Below are 24,080 nucleotides of genomic sequence, written 5' to 3'. Positions count from 1 at the left end.
TCGCAGCCGCGCAGGCCCCCGACTCCTGCACCTGACCTCACTGAGCTGACTGGTGCACCTCCCGGCATCTCCACAGAGACGGTCCCTGACCCACCCACAGACACAGAACCAGGCCCTGCTCCTTCCTGGACACTCGGGCCTCCCGGGACCGTCCCCCACCTGGCCTCCACCCCAGTGCTTCCTTCCATCCATCCGTCTGATCACATGTTTCTTAGTGACCTGGTCATCTTGCTGTGTGGATGAGCCCACTCATTCCCAGTCGCTCACGGCCCCCACAAGAATTCGTTCCTCCCCTTTCACCTCATCCTGATTCCACCCTCGGAATGCTTATGCATGTGCTCCTCTCTTAGGATAACCCACTGGGAACTGCTGGTGTCCAAATTAAAGCCACCGCCAGCAGACACGTCTGAGTCCCTGGTGCTCCTCATGCCACGGCATGCATGTGTCCACAGTCTTGCTCACGGGCACTTGGGCAGGAGCCTCTGCGCCCACCGTGAATCCCCGAAGGCAGGGCTTCTCTCTCCTCCGCTCCCCGACAGCACCTGCACCCAGCACGAGCTCCCAGGATGCCTCGCATGCTAACATCTCCATGAGTCCCCTCGACCTCAGCATCCGAGCTTCCTAGACTCTGCTGCTGGTGTGTGTGGGGAAACCTGAGATCTTTGTAACGACACACTATCGTGCACCGAACACAACGCTGGTGCTATTGTCACGACCTAGAAACAGCCATGTTCCTCATCCCCCAGGGTGCACCACGGTCACTCAGTACAACACGTGTCTGCTGCTTAGTGCCCTGCGCCTGCTGCTGCCCGTGCTGCAGGAAACAGCCCAGAGTCGAAGAACAGTCACCAGCCACCCAGGAGACAGTCCTGCTGTGGCACGCAAACACGGAGCACCGCAACCGGCCAGCCTCGGCTTTCCAAGAACTCAGACTGTCACTCCTGCCTTCACATTCCAGACCCCAACAGCAGCTGAGCCCACACTTCTGAGTGCATGGCCAGGTAGAGCTCCAGAAACTGAGACAACTGAGATAATCACAGACCCGGCAGGTGCGTCAAGGGCTATTCCCGGCTGGCAGCATCACCTCATGGGATTCCCCACCATCCCACGAAATCGGCACTAATCCCACAGAGGCCACGAGGAAGCTGGGGCCACATGGCAGGCGAGGGAGTATGTCAGGTCACCTGTGCAGGGGCAGACCACACCTCGGCCATACTGGGGGCCTCCCCTGACAGAAAGGACAGGGCCAGACAGGGAGAGAAGGGTACTCAGAGGGCACTTCCAGCCAGGAGCAGAAACATCAACCCAGGAGATCTTTACCAAGACAGACCAGATGCTGTGGAGACCAACAGACAGGAGGGGAGGCAGTGAGGCCACAGAGACTGCAGGCCCGCCACGTGCACTCTGGAAGCAGAGTCCTGAAGCCCTTGCCCACGTTCCCCGTCTTCTGGGGCTTCCGGCTGCCCTCGCAGTGTGACACCGATGAAGGTCGAGAGCATGCGGGCACCATGCCTGCAGGGACAGTGCTGCGGCCAGAGGTGACTCACCTCGCTGTCCTGCGTGATCTGGACTTGCTCCCCCTGCGGCACCTGGGCGATGTGGAGGTGTCCCTGTGGGATCCGCAGCAAGAGAAGACACCAAGAAGCATCAGAAGAAAATCAAAAGCAAAGGAAACAAGAAACGTCTTCCGGAATGTTTGTTCTTATCTGTTTATAATTCAAAAAGATAACTGAATCCTGAATAGTGCAATACAGTCTGTAGTCACCTCTTTAAATTAAGCTTTTGGTTCACAGCAGTCCCCCTCATCCATGAGGGTTTTGTTTCAAGAAGCGCCCCTCCCCCCACTACGTGGACACCAGAAACCGTGGATGGTGCTGAACTCTGTATGTGCTGTGCTTTCTCCTGCCCACACGTGCCACACAGCTTGGACGTGCTGGACAAAGGAAAGACTCACGTCCCGGATGGGACGGAGCAGGACGACCAGATTTCATCATGCTACTACCCAGAAGAACACGCAATCTGAAACTTACAAGTTGTTTATTTCTGGAATTTCTCATCTAATATTTTCCGATCATAGTTGACCATGGGTAATTAAAACCCGGGAAAGTGAGGCATGGGTAAGGGAGGGCTACTGTGTAATCTACACAGAACATCTTCCAGTACTTCACAAAGGAGCAATAGGTCCCAGGAAAGATATTTACATCTTTAAATGTTACTAAACAAGTAAATTTTAAAATGTGCCTGACACATAGAAAAGAGGGGAAACAGAGAATCAGAATGACACCTCTTTCCAAATGATCCGTTCAGCTCTCTGGGAATGCTGGGAGGCTACGCATGGAGCTTGTGGCTAGAGCAGGGGAGCCCCTCACGTGCCTACACTCACAACAGGGCAGGCAACGTTTTTCAAATCAAAGAAACACTCATATGACTATTTAAACACTTTGAGTAAACACTAATAAATGTGATTCAAAAAAAAAAAGTCAAAGAATCCAATGTTTATACATACAGGCAGACAAATAATTCCTATAAACCTATAAATGAAATGAATACTCCTTATCTTATTTGAAATTATCTCTTAGTCAAAATGGATCTTAAAGTCCTGTAGAATGTTCTATGTAAGCCTTATGGCAAAGTTATCTACTCTGGAACTCTTTCAAAGAACTTCTTACTAACAAGATGAGAGGAATTGCCATTGTGAATGTCAAACAAATTAATAAATAAGCTTATTAAATAAGATTCACTATTCATAACTGTCTCATCTCCTTTGGAAGAGCAAGGGTAATGCCCCCTCTAAAAGCCCCAGAATTTTCTGGAAGCCTTCCCTCTTCCAGACAGCTTGCTGAAGCCACACTGAGATGAGAGCCACGCCCCACTCTCAATAGCGAAGGACCTTGTTTCCAGGAGAAAGCCCTGGTGACACGGAGGCACACAACGACCTCTGTCTTCAGAGGCCCCAAGGGTGCTGGTGCCACTGAAGACATCGGCGATGTCTACTGGTACACGTAAGATTTCTAGTCACCCAGCAAAGCTTCCAGAAAAGCCTTCCTTCCTTCTCAGCCACCCCTACTCTTGCGCCACAGAATCCAGGTGTCTGTAGGGGGACTTCACCCGGGAGCCAGCCCCGAGCGCATCAGGCTGACCACAGCTCGGGCCACAAAACCCCAACAGAGAACTCTGCACGGGCAAAGCAGGACATTGACTCACTGCTGGGGCAGTGCCCGCCCAACCTAGGTGTGCTGAGTAACTCCAAGGCAAACGCTGATGGGAACAATGACCTCAAGCTTTTGCCACTGATCCTAGAAGGAAATGACTCTTTCCCTCAGGGAGAGGGCGCCTGCGCTTCTGAACTGAGAAATATTTCTGATGCTTCCCAGGAGCACGAGCTGGGACAGGCACCACCGCACAGCCTGACCCTCGGAGCTGACTGCCCGCCTGCCTGCTGGCAGGACTGAGGTGAGCTGGGCGCCTGCCCCACCATGTGCTTCAACCCCTAGGCTCTGCAGCAGCCGCCCCCACCTGTGAAACATTAAGAGCGCATGGCTATGACGACCTCTACTTTAAATGGGGACCCTGTGCCTCCTCCCAAGCAATCACTGTGCTTCCGAAACAGTGGAACTGGTGGAAGCCGCCATGGCCCTGCCGTGGCCCGCCCTGCAGCCCCCTTTCCCAAGGTGCGAGGTGGAGAGGGTACGTACTACTTGCACCTGTCCGTCTTCTCCGATCTGGTGGATCTGCACCTGCTGAGCGTTGGCCAGCGCGTAGTGCAGGGCCTGCGGCTGCGGCTGTGGCTGCGGGAGCTCGCTGGCGGGAGGTGGGGTGCTCATCATCGGCTCTGTGGGGGCGACAGGTGTGAACGGGGTGAACGAGAAGTTTCTTAGGCATTGCCTCTTGCAGCATGTGTGCACCCCTGTCCCTCCCTCTTGACTCCCACAGCAGAGAAGAGGAAATGCTTCATTTTTCCTCGACTCGCTGCGTCTCCCCTCTTCTGCAGAGATCGCTACGAGCGAGTCTGAGGAACTGAGGCTTCCCACACGGAACGCAGAAGGACCTGAGAGTGGAGTGATGTCGCTGTGACAAAACCCCTTCCAGTCCCAACTTATTTAAATGAATAAAGCTCTTCAAGTGGACATTAAAAGCTGTTTCAGGCTGGCAATATTTGTCCATGGATAATTAAACTAACAGGACAAAAGCCTCATCCATACACTTAAAGGTACATTTCCGACAAATTTTACTTGCTGTGTTTAATCAAAATGAGATGCATTTGCTTTGATGTACTATGTATTAATTTTCACTGTAATGATGTCTCAATCTTAATTTTATTCTAAGTAAACACTTAGAATATTAAGAGTGCAGAAAAAAAAAGCGCAGAAAAACTTTTTAATTTTCAATGTACACTCGTAGCTTTGTTGCAGAGAATTATAATAACTAATTTTAAAAAACTTATAAGCATAAAAATGTAGTAAGAAGGGCCGGGCACAGTGGCTCACACCTAGTAATCCCAGCACTTTGTGAGGCCAAGGCAGGCAGATCACCTGAGGTCAGGAGTCTTCAAGACTAACCTACCCAACATGGTAAAACCCCGTCTCTACTAAAAATACAAAAATTAGCCAGGTGTGGTGGTGCACACCTTGTAGTCCCAGCTACTTGGGAAGCTGAGGTAGGAGAATCACTTGAACCTGGGAGTCAGAGGTTTCAGTGAGGCAAGATCACACCATTACACTTAGCTCCAGGCAACAGAGCAAGGGGGAGGGGGAGGGGAAAGGGAAGGGGAGAAAAGAAAAACTTTCCATGTATTTTTTACCAATAGCTAATGGTAGGTATTAAATTGCCATAGTACATGGATTCCACTGAAAACATTTTTTAAAGTAACAATAAAATGTTGGCTTTTTTTTTTTTTGAGACCGTCTCGCCCTGTCACCCAGGCTAGAGTGTAGTGGTGTGATCTTGGCTCACTGCAACCTCTGCCTCCTCGGTCCAAGCGATTCTCTTGCCTCAGCCTTCCAAGTGGTTGGGATTACAGCCGCCCACCACCATGCCCAGCTAATTTTTTTTGTATTTTTTGTAGAGAAGGGATTTCACCAGGTTGGCCAGGCTGGTTTAAAACTCCTGACCTCAAATGATCCACCTGCCTCAGTCTCCCAAAGTGCTGGGATTACAGATATGAGCCACTGTGCCCAGTCACATAATAAAATGTTGATACTTGCAATATGCTAGAAATTGCCCGGCTACACTAAATCAGAATCTGAATTTCATGAGATTCGAAGGTGGTCCTCCTGCATGTTGAACGTGGAGAGCTCGGCTCCAGCCAAAGACCCTGACTCCACCTGAGAACCTCCAGATGTGGGTCATGTCCCAAAGCAACCACCCCAGGCAGTGCTGCACGCTCCACAGTGCGTTCCTGTCTGCCTGAGCAGTTACAAGGCACTCAGCACCATAGGTCCTCCAGCAAGCCTTGTGGACCCCAGGAAGAAAATGACGAAATCCCAGTTGGGCTGAAGCCCACCTCCGCGGACCTGCTGTTCCTCCACTGACCCTCTCAACACCTACAAAACCAGCTTAATTCTTCACTGATGCGCTGCTTCTCCAGGCATCTAACCATTATCAAACCTTGTGAAATCTCAATTTCTAACTGTTTCCCCAAAGACAATGGTTTCCAGCCCACTGCCACCTTGACAGTCCCTGGAGAGCTCCTCCCAGCGGCTCCAAAACGCCCCACTGGGGCCACAGGGCAGACAGGCTAAGAATGGGTGTGCTCCAGAGTGCACCTTCCAACTGCACGGGCTCCGACGAAGGTCCTGCACACCGGCGCAGCCAGCACAACACTCTGCTTCACACGCTGCTACACCACCGTCTACTCCTGTGCAAATGTTTTGAGTCTACATTTCCAGCTATGAAATTCCAGCTCATTAAATTTACCCTTTCAAGATTTTAGTATCCTAATGACGCAGGCCAACATATCTGGCTGTCGTCAGGTTATATAACAACCGCTTCTTGCTCACTAAGGTCCTGGCAAGTAATTTAACTTGGGTTTTGATTCCCCATTGGATGAAACAGACCGCTAACCTTACCAAGTGCACGTACCTGAAACACATGGCAGGCAAGCCTGGAAATCACTCTCCTCGCTTTTCAAGTCTAGGAGTTCCCTATTGTTCTTTCTTATGTCTTCTATTTCTCTCCTTGCTATGTTCCTGTTTTCCTTTAAATTCCTGAATGTAATTTTAATAAATTTCAATGTCCCAGTCAGTTAATCCCAGCCAGGGTCCCTTCCTGTATTTAATAAATTTCAATGTCCCGGTCAGTTAACTCCAGACATGGTCCCTTCCTATCTTCTGATTTTCTGATCACAGGTCACAATTTCCTGCTTCCTGGTACTTTTGACTGGATACTGGAGATGGTGAATTTTACTTTGTTGGGTGTCTAGGTTTTGTTATCTTTCTTTTAAAAGTGTTGTTACTTGTGGTTCAGTGTGATCTTTCTCAGGCTGTTTTAAGCTCCGCCTTTACTCTGGGATAGGTTAGCCACCAGTGGGCGTGGCCTGCTAGTGCAGTGACTGATCACTGAGCATTCTCCACTACGGCTGCTGCGAATCCAATCGCCACCCAGCCTGGTGTGAGCTTCGGAACCATTCAGCTCATGCCTGCCTTGGAATCCCCCAAACACCCAAGGAGGCCCCCGTGTAACCCTCTGCTCTTAAGAACTTGACTGCACTTTTAGCTGCCTCAGCCTCTCTCAACCCCAACCCACCTCCTCCACGTGGTGATGCAGCTGTGCTCTGCCTGGCATCCCCCGTCCCTCCTCTGGTGTTCCCTCTCTCAGGATCACGGTCCTGTGCTGCTGCTTGTCTAATGTCTTAGGACAGCCAATTCACAGATTTTTCTCCAGATTTCGATGGCAAGAGAATTCAATCTGGTTCCTGCTACTATGCCTGACTAAAGTCAGAAATCTCCTCTCCTTGACATTTTTCTTTTCTTTTCTTTTCTTTTTTTTCTTTTTTGAGATGGAGTCTTGCTCTGTAGCCCAGGCTAGAGTGCAGTGGCGTGATCTCAGCTCCCTGCAAGCTCCGCCTCCCGGGTTCACGCCATTCTCCTGCCTCAGCCTCCTGAGTAGCCAGGACTACAGGCGCCTGCCACCAAGCCCGGCTAATTATTTTGGCATTTTTAGTAGAGACAGGGTTTCACCATGTTAGCCAGGATGGTCTTGATCTCCTGACCTCATGATCCACCCGCCTCAGCCTCCCAAAGTGCTGGGATTACAGGTGTGAGCCACTGCGCCCGGCTCTTTTTTTTTTTTTGGGCGGGGGGGATGGCGTCTCACTCTGTCACCCAGGCTGGAGTGCAGTGGTACAATCTCAGCTCACTGCAACCTTCGCCTCCTGGGTTCAAGTGATTCTCCTGCCTCAGCCTCCCAAGTAGCTGGGATTACAGGCATGCACCACCACACCCGGCTAATTTTTGTATTTTTAGTAGAGACGGAGTTTCACAATGTTGTCCAGGCTGGTCTCGAACTGCTGACCTCAGGTGATCAGTTCGCCTCAGCCTCCCAAAGTGCTGGGACTACAGGCGTAAGCCACCACACCCGGCCCCTCTGACTTTTAAACAACATTTTTTAAAACTATAAAACAAATGCAGTGCTTACTGGAATTAACTGAGAAACTACGATGAAAGACAAAGAGACAAATAAAAATTATCCTACTACCTAGAGACAGGCACTATAAAAATGATCACACATAAATGTTTAATCACCTTCCACATACACCTATATATTTACAATAAAAAATGGTCTCATACCATAAGTCTAGTTCTCACGCCCACTCTCTGCCTAGCTATGAATATTCAAGAGCAGAATTCAAGTCATGAGCAATATTCCTCCAGCCCCATTTCAACAGCCACAGGTTACGTTGCTACATGGTATTTCAGTGAATGCCGTTAACCCCTCCCCCAGGACTGCTACCTCTCTAAAGTCCCAAGGCAGAATTCCTCATTGTAGTAGAAAGGCCTAGAATAGAAGAGCTTCTTCAACACAGGTCACTCAAGAAAGCGCTGCTTTAGGGACACAACTTGTGTGGCCCACTGCGGCCAGCCACCTCCCATCCTGGAGCCCCTGGGCAGCAGCTGAGGCTGAGTATCTGATAACTACCAAAACAGCCCTGGAAAACCACTTCCTGAAGTCCGCTTCAGAAAAAGACCCCGGGAGAACGCCAGGTGATCTGGTCTGTAACTTGCAGGACCTTCCAGAACAAAGGGTTCTGGCCAACAAAGACGCCACTGAACGGGAGAGCTGGCCCTGCCCACGGCTGCCCTCGCATCCTGACCCCAGCCCCAATCAGAGCTCAAGTTCCAAGAGCCGCTGCCAATGCAGCTACCGTGGGGAGCTTTAAAAGAATAGTTTTCATTCAAATACTTATTAAAATATTTTGAGATGTCTTGGGTGAAAGGCAGTATCAAGTCACATTGTCATTCCTAGTGAAAATTCTCCCAAGGAGAAACAATCCCCCCAGCGATGCCTGAGAGGCAACTGCAAGAGAACTGCTTCCATTATCTTGTGGATACATCCAACTAAGGCCATGAACTCAAAGTAAAAACAAAGCACCATTCAGAATCCACCCCACCCCTCACCCGGAGTCACCAGGCAAATCGTGAGAATACAATGGCCGGCAGCCACACGCAAAGGCCTCGGCCTCCTTGCCCCCATCCAGAAGACTTCCAGGAGGTCCAACAGGCCCTCTGTCCCTCACGGAGGAGCCTGGAGCAGGCCTGAGGCTGTCTGTGTGAAGGGCGCACAGGGCCAGGCACAGGTCCTGTGGCTCCACTGCTCTGTGTGCACCACACAAGCCTCTGGCCTCAGCTCCTGGCAACGGCTAGAGCCTCCGGCCACACTCCGGCTGCCCCTAAAAATGCCACCAGGCCAGCTGCCCTAAGCAGGGGAGGGCGGCCTCTCCTGTGGCACGAGGCCTACCTGAGGGGCAGTAGGAAGATGAGTTCGGCGTTCTCCGCGAGAAGCTCTTGACCGCCAGGCTCTGGCCCCGCTGTTTGCGCCGCCACGCCGTGCGACACTTGGAGTCAATGCTCTGCTTGATTCGGTACCAGTCGGATTCCGTGATGCCAAATTTATAGAAAAGGTGACCTGGAAGGACACATCCAAGGAAAAGCGGTGAGGCCTGCTCAGGACGGCCATCAGGAGCTGCCTGGCTGCAGAGCTGGGGCCCGCTGAAGAGGCCTCACCCAGACACCTCAGCCGGCCAGGCTGGCCCCATCTTCCTACAAGGGGCTGGAAAGGCCCACTGCACAGAAGGCACTTAGCTGGCCCACAGGCGGGGCTCCCCATAAGATATAAATGATCCCTAAGGGGTCATGACATGCTCTTTCCATTTGTTTAACTTCTCGATCCCTCTGACTTGGTCTGCCCACACCAGGCGCACACTTGGGGCTCTCACAAGTTTCCCAAACCGTCCACGCTCCAACTTCCCTCTGCCCTGAACTCACAGCAGCACCTAAGGTCCTGCATGCCCAGAAGTTGAGATCAGGGACCTCAACAATTGAACCAGAACTTGTCGGTCCGCTGCTTACTCACGCCTGCTCGGCCACCGCCCTCCCTTCCTTCATGTCTTGGCTCCACCATCCCTCTGGATAACCACCCAGCCCTCCCGCCCTCCTGGGCTCCCACCCTCCTCCCACTTGTTTTGTCAGAGCACTGACCACCTTCCAGCGTTTGGAGAATTCATGTATGCAGTTTACACTGTTCCCCTCACACACACAGTTGAGAATTCATGTGTGTGTTGTTACTCTGCCCCCCTCACAAACAGTTTGGTGTGTATTGTTACTCTGTTCCCCTCACAAACACAGTTTGGAGAACTCACGTATGTACTGTTACTCTGTCCCCCTCATAAACACAGGGGCCTTTGTTGTGTCCACCCGTGTGGGTCAGGCACCCAGAACATTCTCGTGCGCAGTGGCTGCTCCCATGTAAACAGTGATTAAAAGAGACTGTAAGACACCCTCCCATGGCTGCTCAAGAACGGGGCTTGCTTACGTCATTCCCGACACCTCTCTATCATGCCTTCTCAACCAGAGCACAACCTCCTCACGGGCAGGGCCTGTATCCTCATCCCTGGAGTCCCTACACCACAAGCCGAGTGGGCACAACCTACTCTCACTGTGGGGCCAAAGCCAGGTGCATCGTCTTCCCGGGGCTCACCGTGCACACAGCAGAGAACTGTCCCGGGACCCCCAGTTCTCTACAACCTGCACTACAGAGAGCTCTCAGTATGCCGTGAGTAGCATCCAGAGGTGCCCTGTATTCAACAAGGAGAAAACTGAGGATCCAAAGGCCACGGCGGAGCAGGTGACAGGATGGAGCCAGTGCCCTGCTGCATGCCCAGTCACTTCCCACTAGGCCACAGGACCCCTTCCCTGTAGCGATGACGAATGTGGGAATCATGGGAAGGGCTCTTCAACACACTGGCCTCTCTAGCTGGCTCATGCAACTTCACTAATTTACAGGAAAATACACGGATGGAATCCAGAATTGTAGAAATAAAAAGATGAAGCTGAAAAGTGTCCTGTTTCAACTACCAAGAGCCTCAAGTCTGGACTCTACTGCCCAAACCCTAAAAATCTGTTCCCATTGAGACTAAAATGGTAGAAACAATCGAAACAGAGGAAGAAGTGTTTGGGTTTTTTTTAAGTACTCTATTAGGTATTAAAAGTCCCTCAGGTTTTGGAAACATGCCTCTTGACTTTTTTATCAGCAGATACTTGAGACACGTTTGACTCTCTGCATAATGACAACCAACCTGTCTGTGCTATAGACAAAAAGAAACCAGCCAGGAGGGTGGGATTTGTAGGATCAGAGGGAAGAATAACCTAAAGTCGTTTTGGCCAGCACGTTTTTATCCTCACGCATAAAATAAATCATACGTGAAGCAGCAAGCTCTTTGGCTTCCAATTTTCGGGTCATCTCTAAAATAATCAGAGTCACCCTCAAATCTTGGCTGGGTGACGGGGACGCCTCAGGAAGCCCCAGGCTGAGCAACTTTAGTGACTCACAGAGGAAGCCAGCCACTGGCTGTGGTCATGGGAGAACCCAACCATTAAAATCACAATGAAATCCTTACAGGAGAGCCCAGCTACTGCCAGAGGTTGCACCACAGTTACCGTAAAACCCAGCTTTCAAACTCCACTTCAACAGTTTCAGGAGAGCCCAACTACTGACTTTAGATGCAAAGCAGCCCACCTGCTGCCACCAGGAGACAAGAAAAGAAACAGCCATGCCACCAGCAGGACAATGTCTTTGGAGCACGAGTCGATAAAAAGAAATGTCCTCAGAACCGCCCTCCTGTTATCCTCCCACCTTCACACTCCAGGAGAAAACTTCCATATACCTCAAAGGATTAATGAGTCCATACGCAATTTAAGAACAGGTTAGTAACAGGAAAGAAAATATACCTAAAACACCCAGGTGTACAGCTAAGAGAAATGAGTAAAAACATTAACATTTAAATTCAACTTTGTAAAAATCAAGTTGCCAGTTCAAACCCTTACTCATACCTTTTAAATTAAAAAATACATATTCATCTAGTTACCTGCCACGGAGTTTCCATTGTCCTCAGACATCAAATTACCTAATTCCTTCTGATCCACGCTCCAGGCCCCAGCCTGGGCAAATGCCCCCTGCTGGCCACCAAGGAGATCCAGAGAACAGACCAGCCGCCCAGGCACTGCCCGCAAAGCACGGTAGGTGAGGAGGGGGAGGATCTGAACATGCACAGATGGGTGCAGGAGTCGCCCGAAGACGCTACTGGACAGCAGCTGGGGCAAGTGCCCGCTTCTGGGCAGCCCTCGGGGCTCTGAGGGTCTGTGAGGGGCTCAGATTCCTTTACCTTTTGTGACAGCACTGAGCAGCTGCACGTAACAGAGGGAGCGGGAAAAATCCTATCATGATGGGATCAAAAGATCACCTTGAATTTAACTGTCATTTTCCACTTAAAGCATCTGATCTCATGTTATTTGATGGATTTTTTTTTTAAAAGCCTCATAAAGTAGGAATGTCACTACTTTCACTTTGGTTTTGAGGCAAAAGCCAGAAAAAGGAGAAGTGATGTGTCCAAGTCCAATTACTATAGTACTGAGCACCGGCCTTAAAGTGCAAGCTTCCTGGGCCCACCCAGGTGGAGAGGCAGTGGCCCTCACTGGATCCTGAGAACCCATGAGAGGCACTCGGGGAGATGGGAAGAACACGCACAGCCCCGCACACATGCCTCTGCTGTCCTGAGCTCCCTCAGCCCAAGGCACCCGCAGCCCCTGCTGCCAGGAGGCCTAGTCGGACTTCGATCGAGGCAGAAGTCTCCCCCACAGCAGTGCCCAGGACACAAGAAGAACAGAAGTGCTCGGCATCCAGCTGCTGAGGCTCATGGGATCCCCACAGCACGGCGTCACCCAGGAGCGGAACACCCTGTCTGGCCTCAGTCCCTGCCTTCCCCGCCATATCCCCACACCACGCCCATGGAGGCGCCTCGAGGCTGGGACAGGCTTGCCTTCCAGGCTCAGCCAGGCAGCACCCCTGCCACTGTCCACACCTCTATTTTCCTGATGAGCTGTCCTGCAGTTCCCAAAGAGCTGAAGAGTCCCCATTACCCCATTAGCTGCCTTCCCACTTTCCAGAATCCCTGTTACTGACTCTGGTGGTTCAAATCATAAACCGATTCCCAGCTTTCCGTCTGTGGGGCCATGAGAGGCACTGTGGGAAGCGAGATGAGAGAGCCAGGCGGGCTGGTCATCTTGCGCCTTGGTGGGTGGCACGGGGCTTTATCAGTCACAAAGGAATGAAGAGCACCACCCCTGCTAGTGCAATCTCAAGTGCAAGGGAAGGCAGCACAAAACTGAGTGCCAAAAATTGATTTCTTGAAATCACAGACTCGACGTGATAGCGCTGCCTAGAAAAACAAAAGGCGTCTCAAAGCCTCTGCCCGATGGAAGCCAGCTGACACGCTCCCTCCCGGGGGAAGCACACGCAGCCCATACCCCATGCACCTCACATGTCCAGCCTCCAGGCCAAGCTGACCGCCTTCTCCAAGCCTGCTGACTCATTCCTTTATGAGAAAAAACGATGGAGTGACACCTGTCCTCAGTCTGTTAGCAACAGAACCCCTCACAGCCACCTGCAGGACCACCTCCAAGTCACAGCATGTGGGTCAGCTGCTGAGGAGGCGGCTCCGCTCACTTTTCTGCCTGCAGCCCACACTGACCACACCTTCCTCCCAGCTCTCAGTCACCGTGAGGCACTCAATGTCCCATGGCAAACACCCGCCCCTGCGTGGAGTCCACATTCTGCCCTTCTGGACACACACAGGGCAGCCTCACCGAGAGCCTGGAGAAGAGACAGCACTTGACCACCCGTGTCCCACAAAACTCATGTCCTGGCCCAGGACCCCAGAACGTGACCTGAAGGGGAACTAGGGTCTCTGCAGATGCGATTCCTTAGGTTGCAAGGAGGTCACCCTGCAGGAGAGGGGGCTCCAAATTCAGTGACTGTCCTCATAAGGAGAGGGACACAGAGGGAGACACGGGGAAGACAGCCGTGGGGGACGCGGGCAGAGATCGGAGGGATGTGGCCACCACCAGAAGCCGGGAGAAGGAAAGGCCTTCAGAGGCAGCGTGGCCACGCCCACACCCTCATCCCAGGCATCTGGCCTCCAGATCTGCGCAGGGTTCCACGCTAGCCAGACTGTGAGCTTTGTTCCAGCGGCCACAGGAACCTGGGGCACCCTGCAAGACACAACGGGGCCAGGACCACCTGCTCTTAGAGTGAATGATCTGAAAAGAACCACAATCATCTGACAGGTCAACCCTGAATGTACAACTTTTTACTCTGGGCAAGTGAATCCAGTCTCTCCGTAACTGCTAGGAGGTCTCATGGAGATCTGCCATCCATAGTAGCATTCTTTAGATCACACGAGATCGGGTGTCTTCAGGGTGGCACGGCCGTAGACAGCATCTTTTAGAAAAGCCTTCAGATCCAGGGTCACCAGCTTGGATGCACAGTCCAAGCAGAGGCGTACGTGAGCCGTGGATACAAATCCTAAGAACTAAACCAATTTCTCTTCACAGAGAAAAGAGGCGAATGCTGCTGTCCTAAGAGCACATTCCTTAGGAAAATGCCCCAAGGTTTTCCAAGTTGCAATAATATGCTACTTTTGCATAAAACACAAATTTGGTTAGCTGCCCAAATTTGGGGGGTCCACCAAACCTTGGGAACCCTAAGAAAGCCAACACCCCAAAAAGCAATAACCTCCCTCTTTCCATAACCTCATTTCGAAAAGGTGGTAGAGACATTACCTACTGTGCGTTTCAAAATGTAGACTTTTCTTCTCCAGAAAAAGAAAGAAAATCTTTCTGCTGACAAATAAGGAGAAACGTGAATCAAAATCTTCTCCCTCGTGAGCTGCCTGGGTTGAGTGAGGACAGCCGCAGGCCTCTGACTGCTGAGGCTACAGGCGTCACTGCGGGCTCTGAAGCAACGCAGAGTGAGGTGGGGCGATGCAGCCAATTCCACTCCTGCCACTGTTCAAGCTGGGGCCTGGGAGGTTTGGTCCATGCACTTATTTGATTTGTTTTGGTTTTTTGAGCAACAATCAGCAGTAAGAATGAAACTGGGCCACAGAGAGAAAAGGTAAAGTAATGCTTTTAACATTTCAACAATTCCATCTAAGCATGAGCAACACAGGTACGCCTGGCCAGAGGTGGAGGGAGAAGGAAGGGCTCCTGTTCCAATCTCCCTCCAGATTTCACTCCAGAGAAGGAAGCCCGGCAGGTGTCGCCCGCCGCCCTCAAGGGCTGCTGTGAGGGAAGGTCGTGCTCTCTCAGCCCACACAGCAAGGTTCCTCTCCATTTGGACACCAGAGGAGCTGGGCACAGGGAGGCACAGCAATGGCCTATGGTCACACAGGCCACAATTATAGACGCTGACTCAACCCCGTCAGCCCCTGCTCCTGTCCCACAAGACACTGCCTTAAGGCCGGGCATGGTGGCTCACGCCTGTAATTCCAACACTTTGGGAGGCTGAGGTGGGGAGTTCGAGACCAGCCTGGACAACATGGTGAAACCCCGTCTCTACTAAAAACATAAAAATTAGCCAGGCATGGGGACGGGTGCCTGTAATCCCAGCTACGTGCGAGGCTGACACAGGAGAATCGCTTGAACCCGGGAGGTGGAGGTTTCAGTGAGCCAAGATCAAGTCACTGCAATCCAACCTGGGTGACAGAGTGAGACTCCATCTCAAAAAAAAAAGACACTGCTTTGCTCATAGGCTGCCAAGGGGGCAGGTGAGTGCTAAGAAAGCCAGCTGCTTACAGAAGCCACCACCCTGGGGGGAAGGTGGGCAGACAGCAGTGTGTGGCCCACAGACTCCAGGCTCCTTTCCGCCCTGCCCGCCCCCTTCCCGGGGCTTCGCCGTGCGGCTCCAGCAGGATGGCTCGCTGGCCCCGCGTCCACACTGTGTAACCACAAGGCCACTCGCTGGCCCCGCGTCCACACTGTCTAGCCACAAGGCCACTCGCTGGGCCCTCTGAAGGCCCAGGGTGGTTTCCCCTGCAACAGTGAAGACTCGGAATCCCCACCCACTGTGAATATCTGTAACAGACAGAGGCCCGGACCTGCCTGCCCAGCTCTCTACCTGGCAAGGACACAGCAGCCACCTCCCCACGAACGCTGCCCATTCCTCTGGGCAGCACAGACTCTACAGTCGCTCAACAACACAGCTCCTGCCAAGCAGCCAGCACATCCAGGCGTCACCAGTCCTGCTGGGGACACCACACACCTGGGGCTGCAGTCCAGGATGCTGGGTGAATGCCGCCAGCTCAGAGACACAGTGGAGCTCTGGAGACAGGCTGCAGCGAGCCACATCCATCTCCTCCTCTGTGGCCCCGTGACCTGCTCTCTGCACAGTGGCTTACCTGCCTGCCCACAACGCAGCTGCATGGATGCCGAGTGAGGGCATGGCGCACCTCTCCCCATGACGCCCTGAGCATGAATGCGGCATCTCAACGTTCTGAGACACTTATTCATGCTTTGTGAACTATTTAACAAATACGGCAAATACACACAGAATCAGGAACTCCTCTATTTTAAGAAAATGCACAGGTTTCTTGGCCTGAAAAAAAACAAGGAAGCTGCACCTGTGAGGTGACAGAGCTCTGGCTGCTGACACAGCACCGTCCGCAGAGCTTGCCACCACCCCACCCACGGGCACTGGCAGGACCCCTCACAACCCCCCCAGCCTCCCGCCAAAAACGCACACAAGCCCACCACGTGGGCTTCACGTCAACACAACTGTCTGTGGGATTCAGAAGTGTATGACGGCAGGTGGTGCCCACTATACAGAATGGGCCATCTCCCACGACCCACAGCGATGACTGAACTCTCGAGTTCCTGTGAAGCCAAGCCTTGCCCACGTCTCCAGAATCCCCGCATCCCGGGCACCCCTGTTCCACAGCACAGCCCAGTCCATACCCAGCAGTTGCTCCAGGCCCCTCCACATGGCCCTGAGGACAGGTCAGCCTTCCTCACACAAAGTCACCCTGAAGGTCAGCCCCACCATGACCCTCCCAGAGCTCTGCTCGAGAGACCCGAATTCACAGGGCATCTCCAAGGGGCTGGGCGCTGGAAGCGAGTCCAGGAGCCATGCTCCGGAGGGACTTCCAGCAGAATGACAGTGCTAGCGGACGCCCCTGCCAGGGGACCGTGCTCCAGAGCCCAGCTCAGAGCCTGGGGAGGCAGGGCCCATGGGCCCCAAGCCATAAGGTCCAGCAGCCTGGTGAACACAGCCAGTGACCTCAGCTGTCTGGGGGCCAGCCCCGAAGCCACTGGGCCCAGGGGAGAGGGCGGTGGCCCATGCCAGGTTCCCACTCCCCTCTCCGGCTTCCAAACCTCCACCAAGGTTGGCAGCACTTCCCAAGCAAGGAGAAGCTCAGCAGGGAAGGTCAGCTCACAGCCATCACACACAGGGAGTTGGGGCCTGCCCCATTCTGCCCCACACAGGGCCTTCCACCGCCTACATGGACTTCCTGAGTACAGACACAGCCACCCCACCGCCATGGGCTCTGCTCTGAGTATTGCCCTGCCACGTCCCTGTCACCTCGCTGGAACATTCCCTGTGCCCGACCAAAAAAAGACCAATCGCAGCCAATGCCCTGAAAGCCCAGAATCCTTAGCCTGACATTCCAAGGCACCGTCTCCAAGGCAGAGCAGCCAGCCTCCAACCTCACATCTGAGGCCCCTGTCATCTTCCTGGAGGAGCAGGGACTCCTCACCTGGGAAGAGGGCCCAGCCCAGAAAGCCACTGCCCCACACAGCACAGCACGCTCATCCCACATGCCACCATCCTCTCCAAAGAGTACCCGCTCCTCTGTCCAGGCTGCGCCTCCAACTCATAGCCCAGACTGACACTGCAGCGACACCCCCCAATGCCACCTCTCAGGTTACAGACACTTCTATCTACCTGACTGCACACTCTGCTGTCGGGGCCGTTTCTCACTCGTCTATACATCTTAGCACACTCTACACTGTGATCCACACACCAAGCACCCGCACAAAGCAACCCCCGGCTTTCAAGCTGGAAGCATATCACATGGTGGGGGCGCAGATGTGTGCTCTTGGCCACGCCATGCCCTAAAGCAGAGGGTGGAGAGGGCGGTGGGCCTGTTGCCCGCCTCTGAAGGCAGTGTCCTGCTGGAGCACAGCCACGGCCATGCGCTGACACCTCGTTTGTGGCTGCTTTCAGAGCTGAGCAGTTGAAGAGAGACCCCAGGGCCTGCAAAGCCTGAAACATCTGCCACGTGGCCCTTCAGAAGAAGGCTGCAAGTGACCCCGTCCCATGACCCTCTGATCCTTGTGACCTGCTTTACTCCACCGCTGAGAAGCTGTGAGGAGGCCCCACGTGTGGTCTCCCAGGCAGTTATCTGAGACGACCCTCAGGGTCCAGGACGGGCGCCCAGCAGTATTTGAGAGCTAGGACACACGCCTGGGCCAAGATGTGGCGCATGGGAAGATGCCATGGCCTGCTCACACGCGTGTGGGTGGGACCTGGCTCCACCTCTCAGCAGCTTCCAGGAAAATCTGCAGTCAGCACGACCCCCTTAGTCTTACTTAGACCCCATTTTCACAGCAGCTACTGAACAGCCGAGCCCTTCCCCTCCTCACTGCTCCTGACAGAGGCTCACGGGCCACACCATGCTTCCCAGAGGAGCAAGGCTCTTTCCTGCTAGAGCAGTGGCCCCTGCACGGTGAGACCCTGGACACGCTCTGCACAGTGAGATCCTGGACACCGAGTGCTCCGCCTCGCTTGCCTTGTTGTGAGATCAGATTTACATTTCAGGCTCCCCTGTGGCGACGCTCCAGAGCCTGGACTGCCGGAGGCCGCTGCCCCTCCCACAGCTTCCCGCCAGGGGCGTGTCTCTCGTGTTTGCTGCTGCTTCACTTTACACCTTTGCCAGAAGCCAGCAGGACAGCTTCTGAAGCAGACGGGCTCTGGAGCAAATGTACCATGTATGCTGGCAAGGAGGACCTGAGCGCCCATCAAACACCATCGAAGGGCAACACCACCATCGCCAACTGGAGCAAGTCTCGCTCTTCGGAAGGGAGGGAAACGTCACAGGCTGGGCTGGGCACGAACATCAGGCTTTGGAGCTCTCCTGGCTCTCGTCCCAGCCAGGTCAGCACAGAGGCCCAGGCACGGCTGCTGAGACCCAGCCCTCAAGGCAGGCGGCACTCCACCCGCTGCGGAGAAGTTCAGGAGGGCCTGGGTCAGCACGGCCAGGATGGCAGGGAAGGCCCCGGCTCTCCTCCTCCTCTCCCTTCTTCAAGAGTGGCCTACAGACAGGAGGCGAGGAGTTTTTACCTTTTAGGGGTGCACAGCAGGTATCTATATTACGGGGCGCGTGGGCTATTTTGGTATAGGCGTGCCAGGCGCAGCGAGCACATCAGGGTCAACCAGGCATCCATCCCCTCGAGCACTGATCCTTGGGCTGGGATTTCAAACTGCTTGGAGAAACGCAGCCCTGTGCCAGTACTGCTGATGCCAGCGTCCTCAGCCATGCAATGTGGGTCCTGACTCAGCTCCCTGCACACCCCAGTCCCCCAAGGCGGGGCCCGACTTACACCGGATGCCATAGATGGTGAGCGGGTCCAGCTGCTTCTTCCCATGCTTGCCCTGCCCCGAGAGGTTGGACACGGCCTGCACCTCGCGGTGAAAGAGGTAGTCCAGCAGCGTGAGCGCCATCTTCTCGGCTGTGCGGCAGTTGGTGCTGATGTGCAGCATGTCGGAGGGGATGATGGCGCAGCGCACCCGCATCTCAGGGTTGTTCTCGTCGCCCAGCCAGGTGCCATTGGGGTAATCCTCTGAAAAAGAGAAGACAGGTCCTCAGATGGCCAAGGCTCACATAAGCTCACACTCAGGACAGCAGAGTGTTCTGCTCAGACACACCCAGGAAAGGTGCTCCGCGCAGGACTGGGCAGATCCCTCCTGACTTGCGATGCAGTCACCAAGAGCACTGGAGCCTCCGACTGCTGCCCAAGAAAGAACTGACGAGGAACGGAAATGATCCCACCACCCCCAGAAGCGGCTGAGGTGTCCTTCCATCCATTTCACATGGATGAATGTGGCAGGCACGCCGTGTCCTGGCAATCCCCCTTGCTCTGCACTGAAGGCCAGCCCCTCAGAGCTGAGCCCGCCCTGCTAACTCAGTGAAGCAAGCAGATCGCAGCACACCTAGCGCCCCCGCATCTGAACCTCCCGGGATGGCCCTGCCTGCTGCTTGCAGAAGGCTGGTGGGTGTGTGTCCAGCAGCAGGAGCCTCTGCAGCGCCCGGGGGGGCACAGGCCCAAGTCCGTCCTCAGGTCTGGAAGAGCTGACATTAAACAAGCTCTGGTCTCACACACCAGGTTCTCTTCACAGCCCCAGCAGGGTAAAAAGCTTTAAAAAAATAAAAATGTCAATGTTTGCTCACATCTGGAAAGAGACCACTTGGCACATCTGTCTCTGGGACAACGGAGAGCCAATGCTCCTTCCTGTGTTTAGAGGACTCTGCACTGAGAAGAGGCTGTTGGGCCCTCACCATGGTCCAAAGAGCCGAGCACGTTCTACCGCTCCCTCTGCGCTGTTGAGGGTCGGCCCGGCCCGGTGTGAGAAAATGGCTGTGTGGGACACATGGAGCTCCAAGGGGCTCTGCACTCCTCCCCGTAGAGTCCCGGCCACCACAGTGTTCTGGGCCACCGCCCTTTCATGCTCTGTGAGCCTCATGCCTCCCCGCTGGGCAGCTCCACAGAGAGCCTGGGGTCTGTGCACCGCACCTGCTCTGAACTCCTGCCCAGAGCACTGGAATTCCTTCCCCTTCTTGTAGCCAAATTTCCTTCCCTGCCACAGACGTCCCTTAACCACGTGGAACACATCCCTTGTGATCTTGGGACCCCAAAGGTTACTAAAAACAGAAGGAGAAGCCAAGGCTGCGTCCGGAGGCAGGGCAGGGACACGAGAGCAGCAGGGCCAGGTGCCTGTGGGGCTGCGGGGCCTTGGGACCTGAGTGCCAACACAGTCACACACTCTGCTCATCCTGGACCCGGGACCCCAGCAATACCTCGCACACAGGTGGTACCTGCCCCAGCCACCTGCAGAGCGTTTGGAACCTTCCCTGGGGCCCCTCACACCTCACTGCCAGCCATGCTCTCCCACTGGCCAGCCACTCACACCAAGAAAGATGCAGAGGTAAGGGACTCCAGTGTCAGCAGCCGGCTTGCCGTCACCCCCGTGCACACGATGCCAGTCCTTGCCTCTGCACAGAGTGTAAGTCACAGCATGCCCCGGATGCCAGCATTCTCAGGGCAGTTAAAATGCAGTCGCCCAGACCAGCACATTCAGGTGTGGGAATGCGCCATGTTCTTCACTGTCAGTGAGGCCACAGCAAGGACCCGTGGACAGGCCCACGCTCCGCATGGAGTAGACAGGGTGGCCAGGCACCTGGAGTGGCCTGAGCTCGCCGGCAAAGCACACTCCTGTGGCGATGGAGTGGGACTTCCCATCTGCCTGCCCAGGCAGTGACGCCCGCCAGTCCCTCTATACCTCTCTGCCTCCCTCCCTCCCAAGCATGGGCTCTCAGCTTCCTAGCTGACCCTTCACAAGTCACTGGTCTTCTCTGAACCACAGACTCCTCTGTGTAACGGCATCTCCGGGTTGTCCTCAGGTTGACCAAGTACAGTATGTGAAAGGCTTGGTGGCTTGTCAAACTCCCTGCTCAGAGCCTCCCCGTGTGACAGAAGAAAGCTCCACACAGGATCATAAATGGGAAAACTCGCACTCCTGCTTGGAAGCTCAGCAGCTTCCCAAACAATCTCTTCCAACCCTGAAGTTGAACCAAAGTGAGGCTGCAAGAGCCTCCCTACCCCTGGCACGTCCTCCCCTGTGGAAGGGTGGAAACCTAAATACCCCCCACGAGGGGCCGGGACCTACAAGGGACCCCACGCTATGCCAGAGTCTCCAAGGCCCAGGGCCAGGACCTAGGAGGGACGCCATGCTATGCCGGAGTCTCTGAGGCCCAGGGCCGGCTACAGTCATGCCACCCTGGGCATCGCTGCCTCAGAACGTCTGTGAGCTTTATTCTGAAATGTCCCAATATTGACTTTCCAGCTCCTACAAGGGCAGCCAGCCCTGCCTACCGGGCCAGGAAGCCTGGAGCACAGCCGAGAAGCCGGTGGCTGCCAGGTGCTCCCAGTGTGCACAGCTCCCTCCACGGGCAGCCTTTCCCATTCCCCGAAACATAAGATTTCCATGAAATATCAGAGCAGGGCTGGTCACCCTGTCCTCACACACACACAGTCACAGGCAGGGCAGTGTGGCTGGGCTCTTGGCTGTAGCTCAGGATCGAAAACAGCTCTAACTTTTGGAATTCAGGACAGAGATGAGTAAGAAGCATCGATGCTCAGAGGTGGTTCAGAAGTACAGGGATGTTGCTAGGAACATATGCTCAGACGTGCATTTTTTCAGAACATCTATCAGTCAGCCTCTATTACATTCCATCTGTATACGAGGAGTGAAATGGAAACATGTGACCTCAAGACTAATGAACGGAGTCTCATGGCAGGGGCTGTCTAGAGGCCACAGTTAGAAAGCTAAGAGAATCCAACCTCCGGGTATTTTATCACTTTATCTACGAATCCTTATGGGACACCCAAGTGCCTGGCACTGGGTCTAAAGTTTGGCATCTAAGCCCATGCTCAGGGTCACAGGCCAATGCCATCGAACACAGCAGTGCAGGCCCTGGCCAGCAGCAGTCCAGTCAGGAAGCAATGGGGAGGGGAAGGGCGGCACAGAGCGGGCATGTGAGCCAAGGCAGCAGTGGTCCAGTCTCTGAGATCCGACGCCACACGCTGCTCACACCATGGCTACAGAGGGTCATGGACTCCATGGGACTGAAGATTTAAATGGGAATCTGCAGGGGAAACCCAAGATGTGGAAGGACGGCAGCCGAGGCAGCTCTGGAGCACTGGCGCCTGCACCACACATTTCCCAGCGCCACGTGCTTCTCCCGTACGGATGGGAGGCCCCAGACACAGCTCCCTGCTCATGCTGACCTTAGACCATGCCACAGATTTCCTGGTCAGATCTAACCTAAGGGGCTGAATCCTTCCCTGTGTCTGTCCTTGTGAAGGGAGGATTTTTAAAAATGTTCTGCCTTGGGGCCTGGGCAAGGGACAGAGATTTGCTTGTGGCCCCTGGTGGCTGGGAAGCAGAGGCCGCACAGGCCCAGCTGGTGAATGGGAACTGTCCCACTGCAAGGTCTCCCTGACTCCCGCACCCGGGCTGGGCTCAAGCCAGGGTGACACCCTCAGATGCCATCCAGCGTGAATTGGGGCTGCAGGAATCAGCCTCGATCCCACACAGACGCTGTTCAACATGGGCTCCCAGCCCAGGCCAGCCAGGCCTCCTGGCAGCGCCAGTACAGAGCCCCAGGTAAAGGAGCACGAATGGAGTGAAAGCCGTTGAGGCCCTGGAGGAGCACCTGAGTACCTGAGTCCCTGCACAGCAGCCGCCTGGTAGCTCCTGGAGCGCGAGATCTCGGCCCTGCTCCTCCTGACTCCCAAGTGCCAGGAACAGTGGCCTGCAAGCGAACAGGGAGACAGGCCGGGGTACAGCTGACCTCAGACAAGAACGGGTGACCCCAAGCAGGGAAGGGGGAAGGAGCCACCCAGGGGAAGAACTCCAAAGAACATTCCAGAGTGGGGAGCAGCACCGACCTAGGCCAGGAGAGGCCACGTGCTCCAGGAAGGTAAGATAACCAGCGTGGCCGGAGCAGGGAACGTAGGGCAGAGGAGGGACACGGAAGGGTGGAGAACCAAGAAGGGCCCAGTCACCTAGGCAGCGAGCAGCGTGGTCCAAGCTGAACTGGCACGGACAGAGGGCACTGGCAGAGGGATAGGCAGAAGGGATGGGCAGAGGGTATGAGCTGAGGAGGCACAGGCAGAGGGCACAAGCTGAGGAGGCACAGGCAGAGGGCACGGGCAGAGGGAGCATGGACAGAGGGGATGGGCGGAGGGAGCATGGGCAGAGGGGACGGGCAGAGAACACGAGCTGAGGGGGCACGGGCAGAGGGCACAGGCAGAGGGCACAGGCAGCTGATTACAGGGCTGCTCAGTAATCCAAGAACGGCTGAGGACCTGGGGTCAGTAGGGCTCACAATGAGACCCACTAGCGTTCCTAGCACTGAGGTTCATTTAACGGGAACTCTGGGTAGATGAGGGTGGTCTCCAGCGACATCAAGCATCTCTGGACTTAGGACATGGAGATCCCAAACACAGGACCCGAGGCAGGCAGCAGGAAGGGCAGCAGCATCCTATGTCATTGGCCTCCCCAACCATCACCCACCCACACCAGGACGTGGGCCATGCACGGCCAGCGCGAGGACCGTGTGGGCACACTGGGCAGGGGCTCTCAGCTGTAGCCACCAAGCTGCTAAAGATCCTGAAGCCTCTCTCAGGAATTGACAGTGCTGAAACGCACTTAGCTGAGCTCTCACTGAAACGCACTTAGCTGAGCTC

At 54.4% G+C, this 24,080-nt stretch overlaps 1 protein-coding gene across 26 annotated transcripts in view; it reads right to left on the bottom strand.

Annotated features, from left to right (window-relative positions):
• Positions 1 to 24,080, bottom strand: part of BANP (BTG3 associated nuclear protein) — a 127,987-nt gene that overhangs the window by 43,542 nt on the left and 60,365 nt on the right. For 20 of the 26 annotated variants that reach the window (XM_033219287.1, XM_033219295.1, XM_033219292.1 and 17 more), the window contains 4 exons: positions 19,152 to 19,391; positions 8,956 to 9,123; positions 3,696 to 3,832; positions 1,548 to 1,619 (listed from right to left, as the gene is read on the bottom strand). In XM_033219287.1, the coding sequence (XP_033075178.1) occupies positions 1,548 to 1,619; positions 3,696 to 3,832; positions 8,956 to 9,123; positions 19,152 to 19,391 (617 nt within the window). The remainder of the gene's footprint in view (positions 1 to 1,547; positions 1,620 to 3,695; positions 3,833 to 8,955; positions 9,124 to 19,151; positions 19,392 to 24,080) is intronic. The other 6 variants (XM_033219293.1, XM_033219297.1, XM_033219276.1 and 3 more) reach the window with 1 other exon arrangement.

This window comes from Trachypithecus francoisi, unplaced genomic scaffold (assembly GCF_009764315.1).
Source record: "Trachypithecus francoisi isolate TF-2019V2 unplaced genomic scaffold, Tfra_2.0 Lachesis_group10, whole genome shotgun sequence".
In the NCBI taxonomy this organism is placed as follows: Eukaryota; Metazoa; Chordata; class Mammalia; order Primates; family Cercopithecidae; genus Trachypithecus; species Trachypithecus francoisi.
The sequence above is the reverse complement of the archived record's forward strand: the minus strand, read 5'-3'. Positions and strand labels throughout refer to the sequence as shown.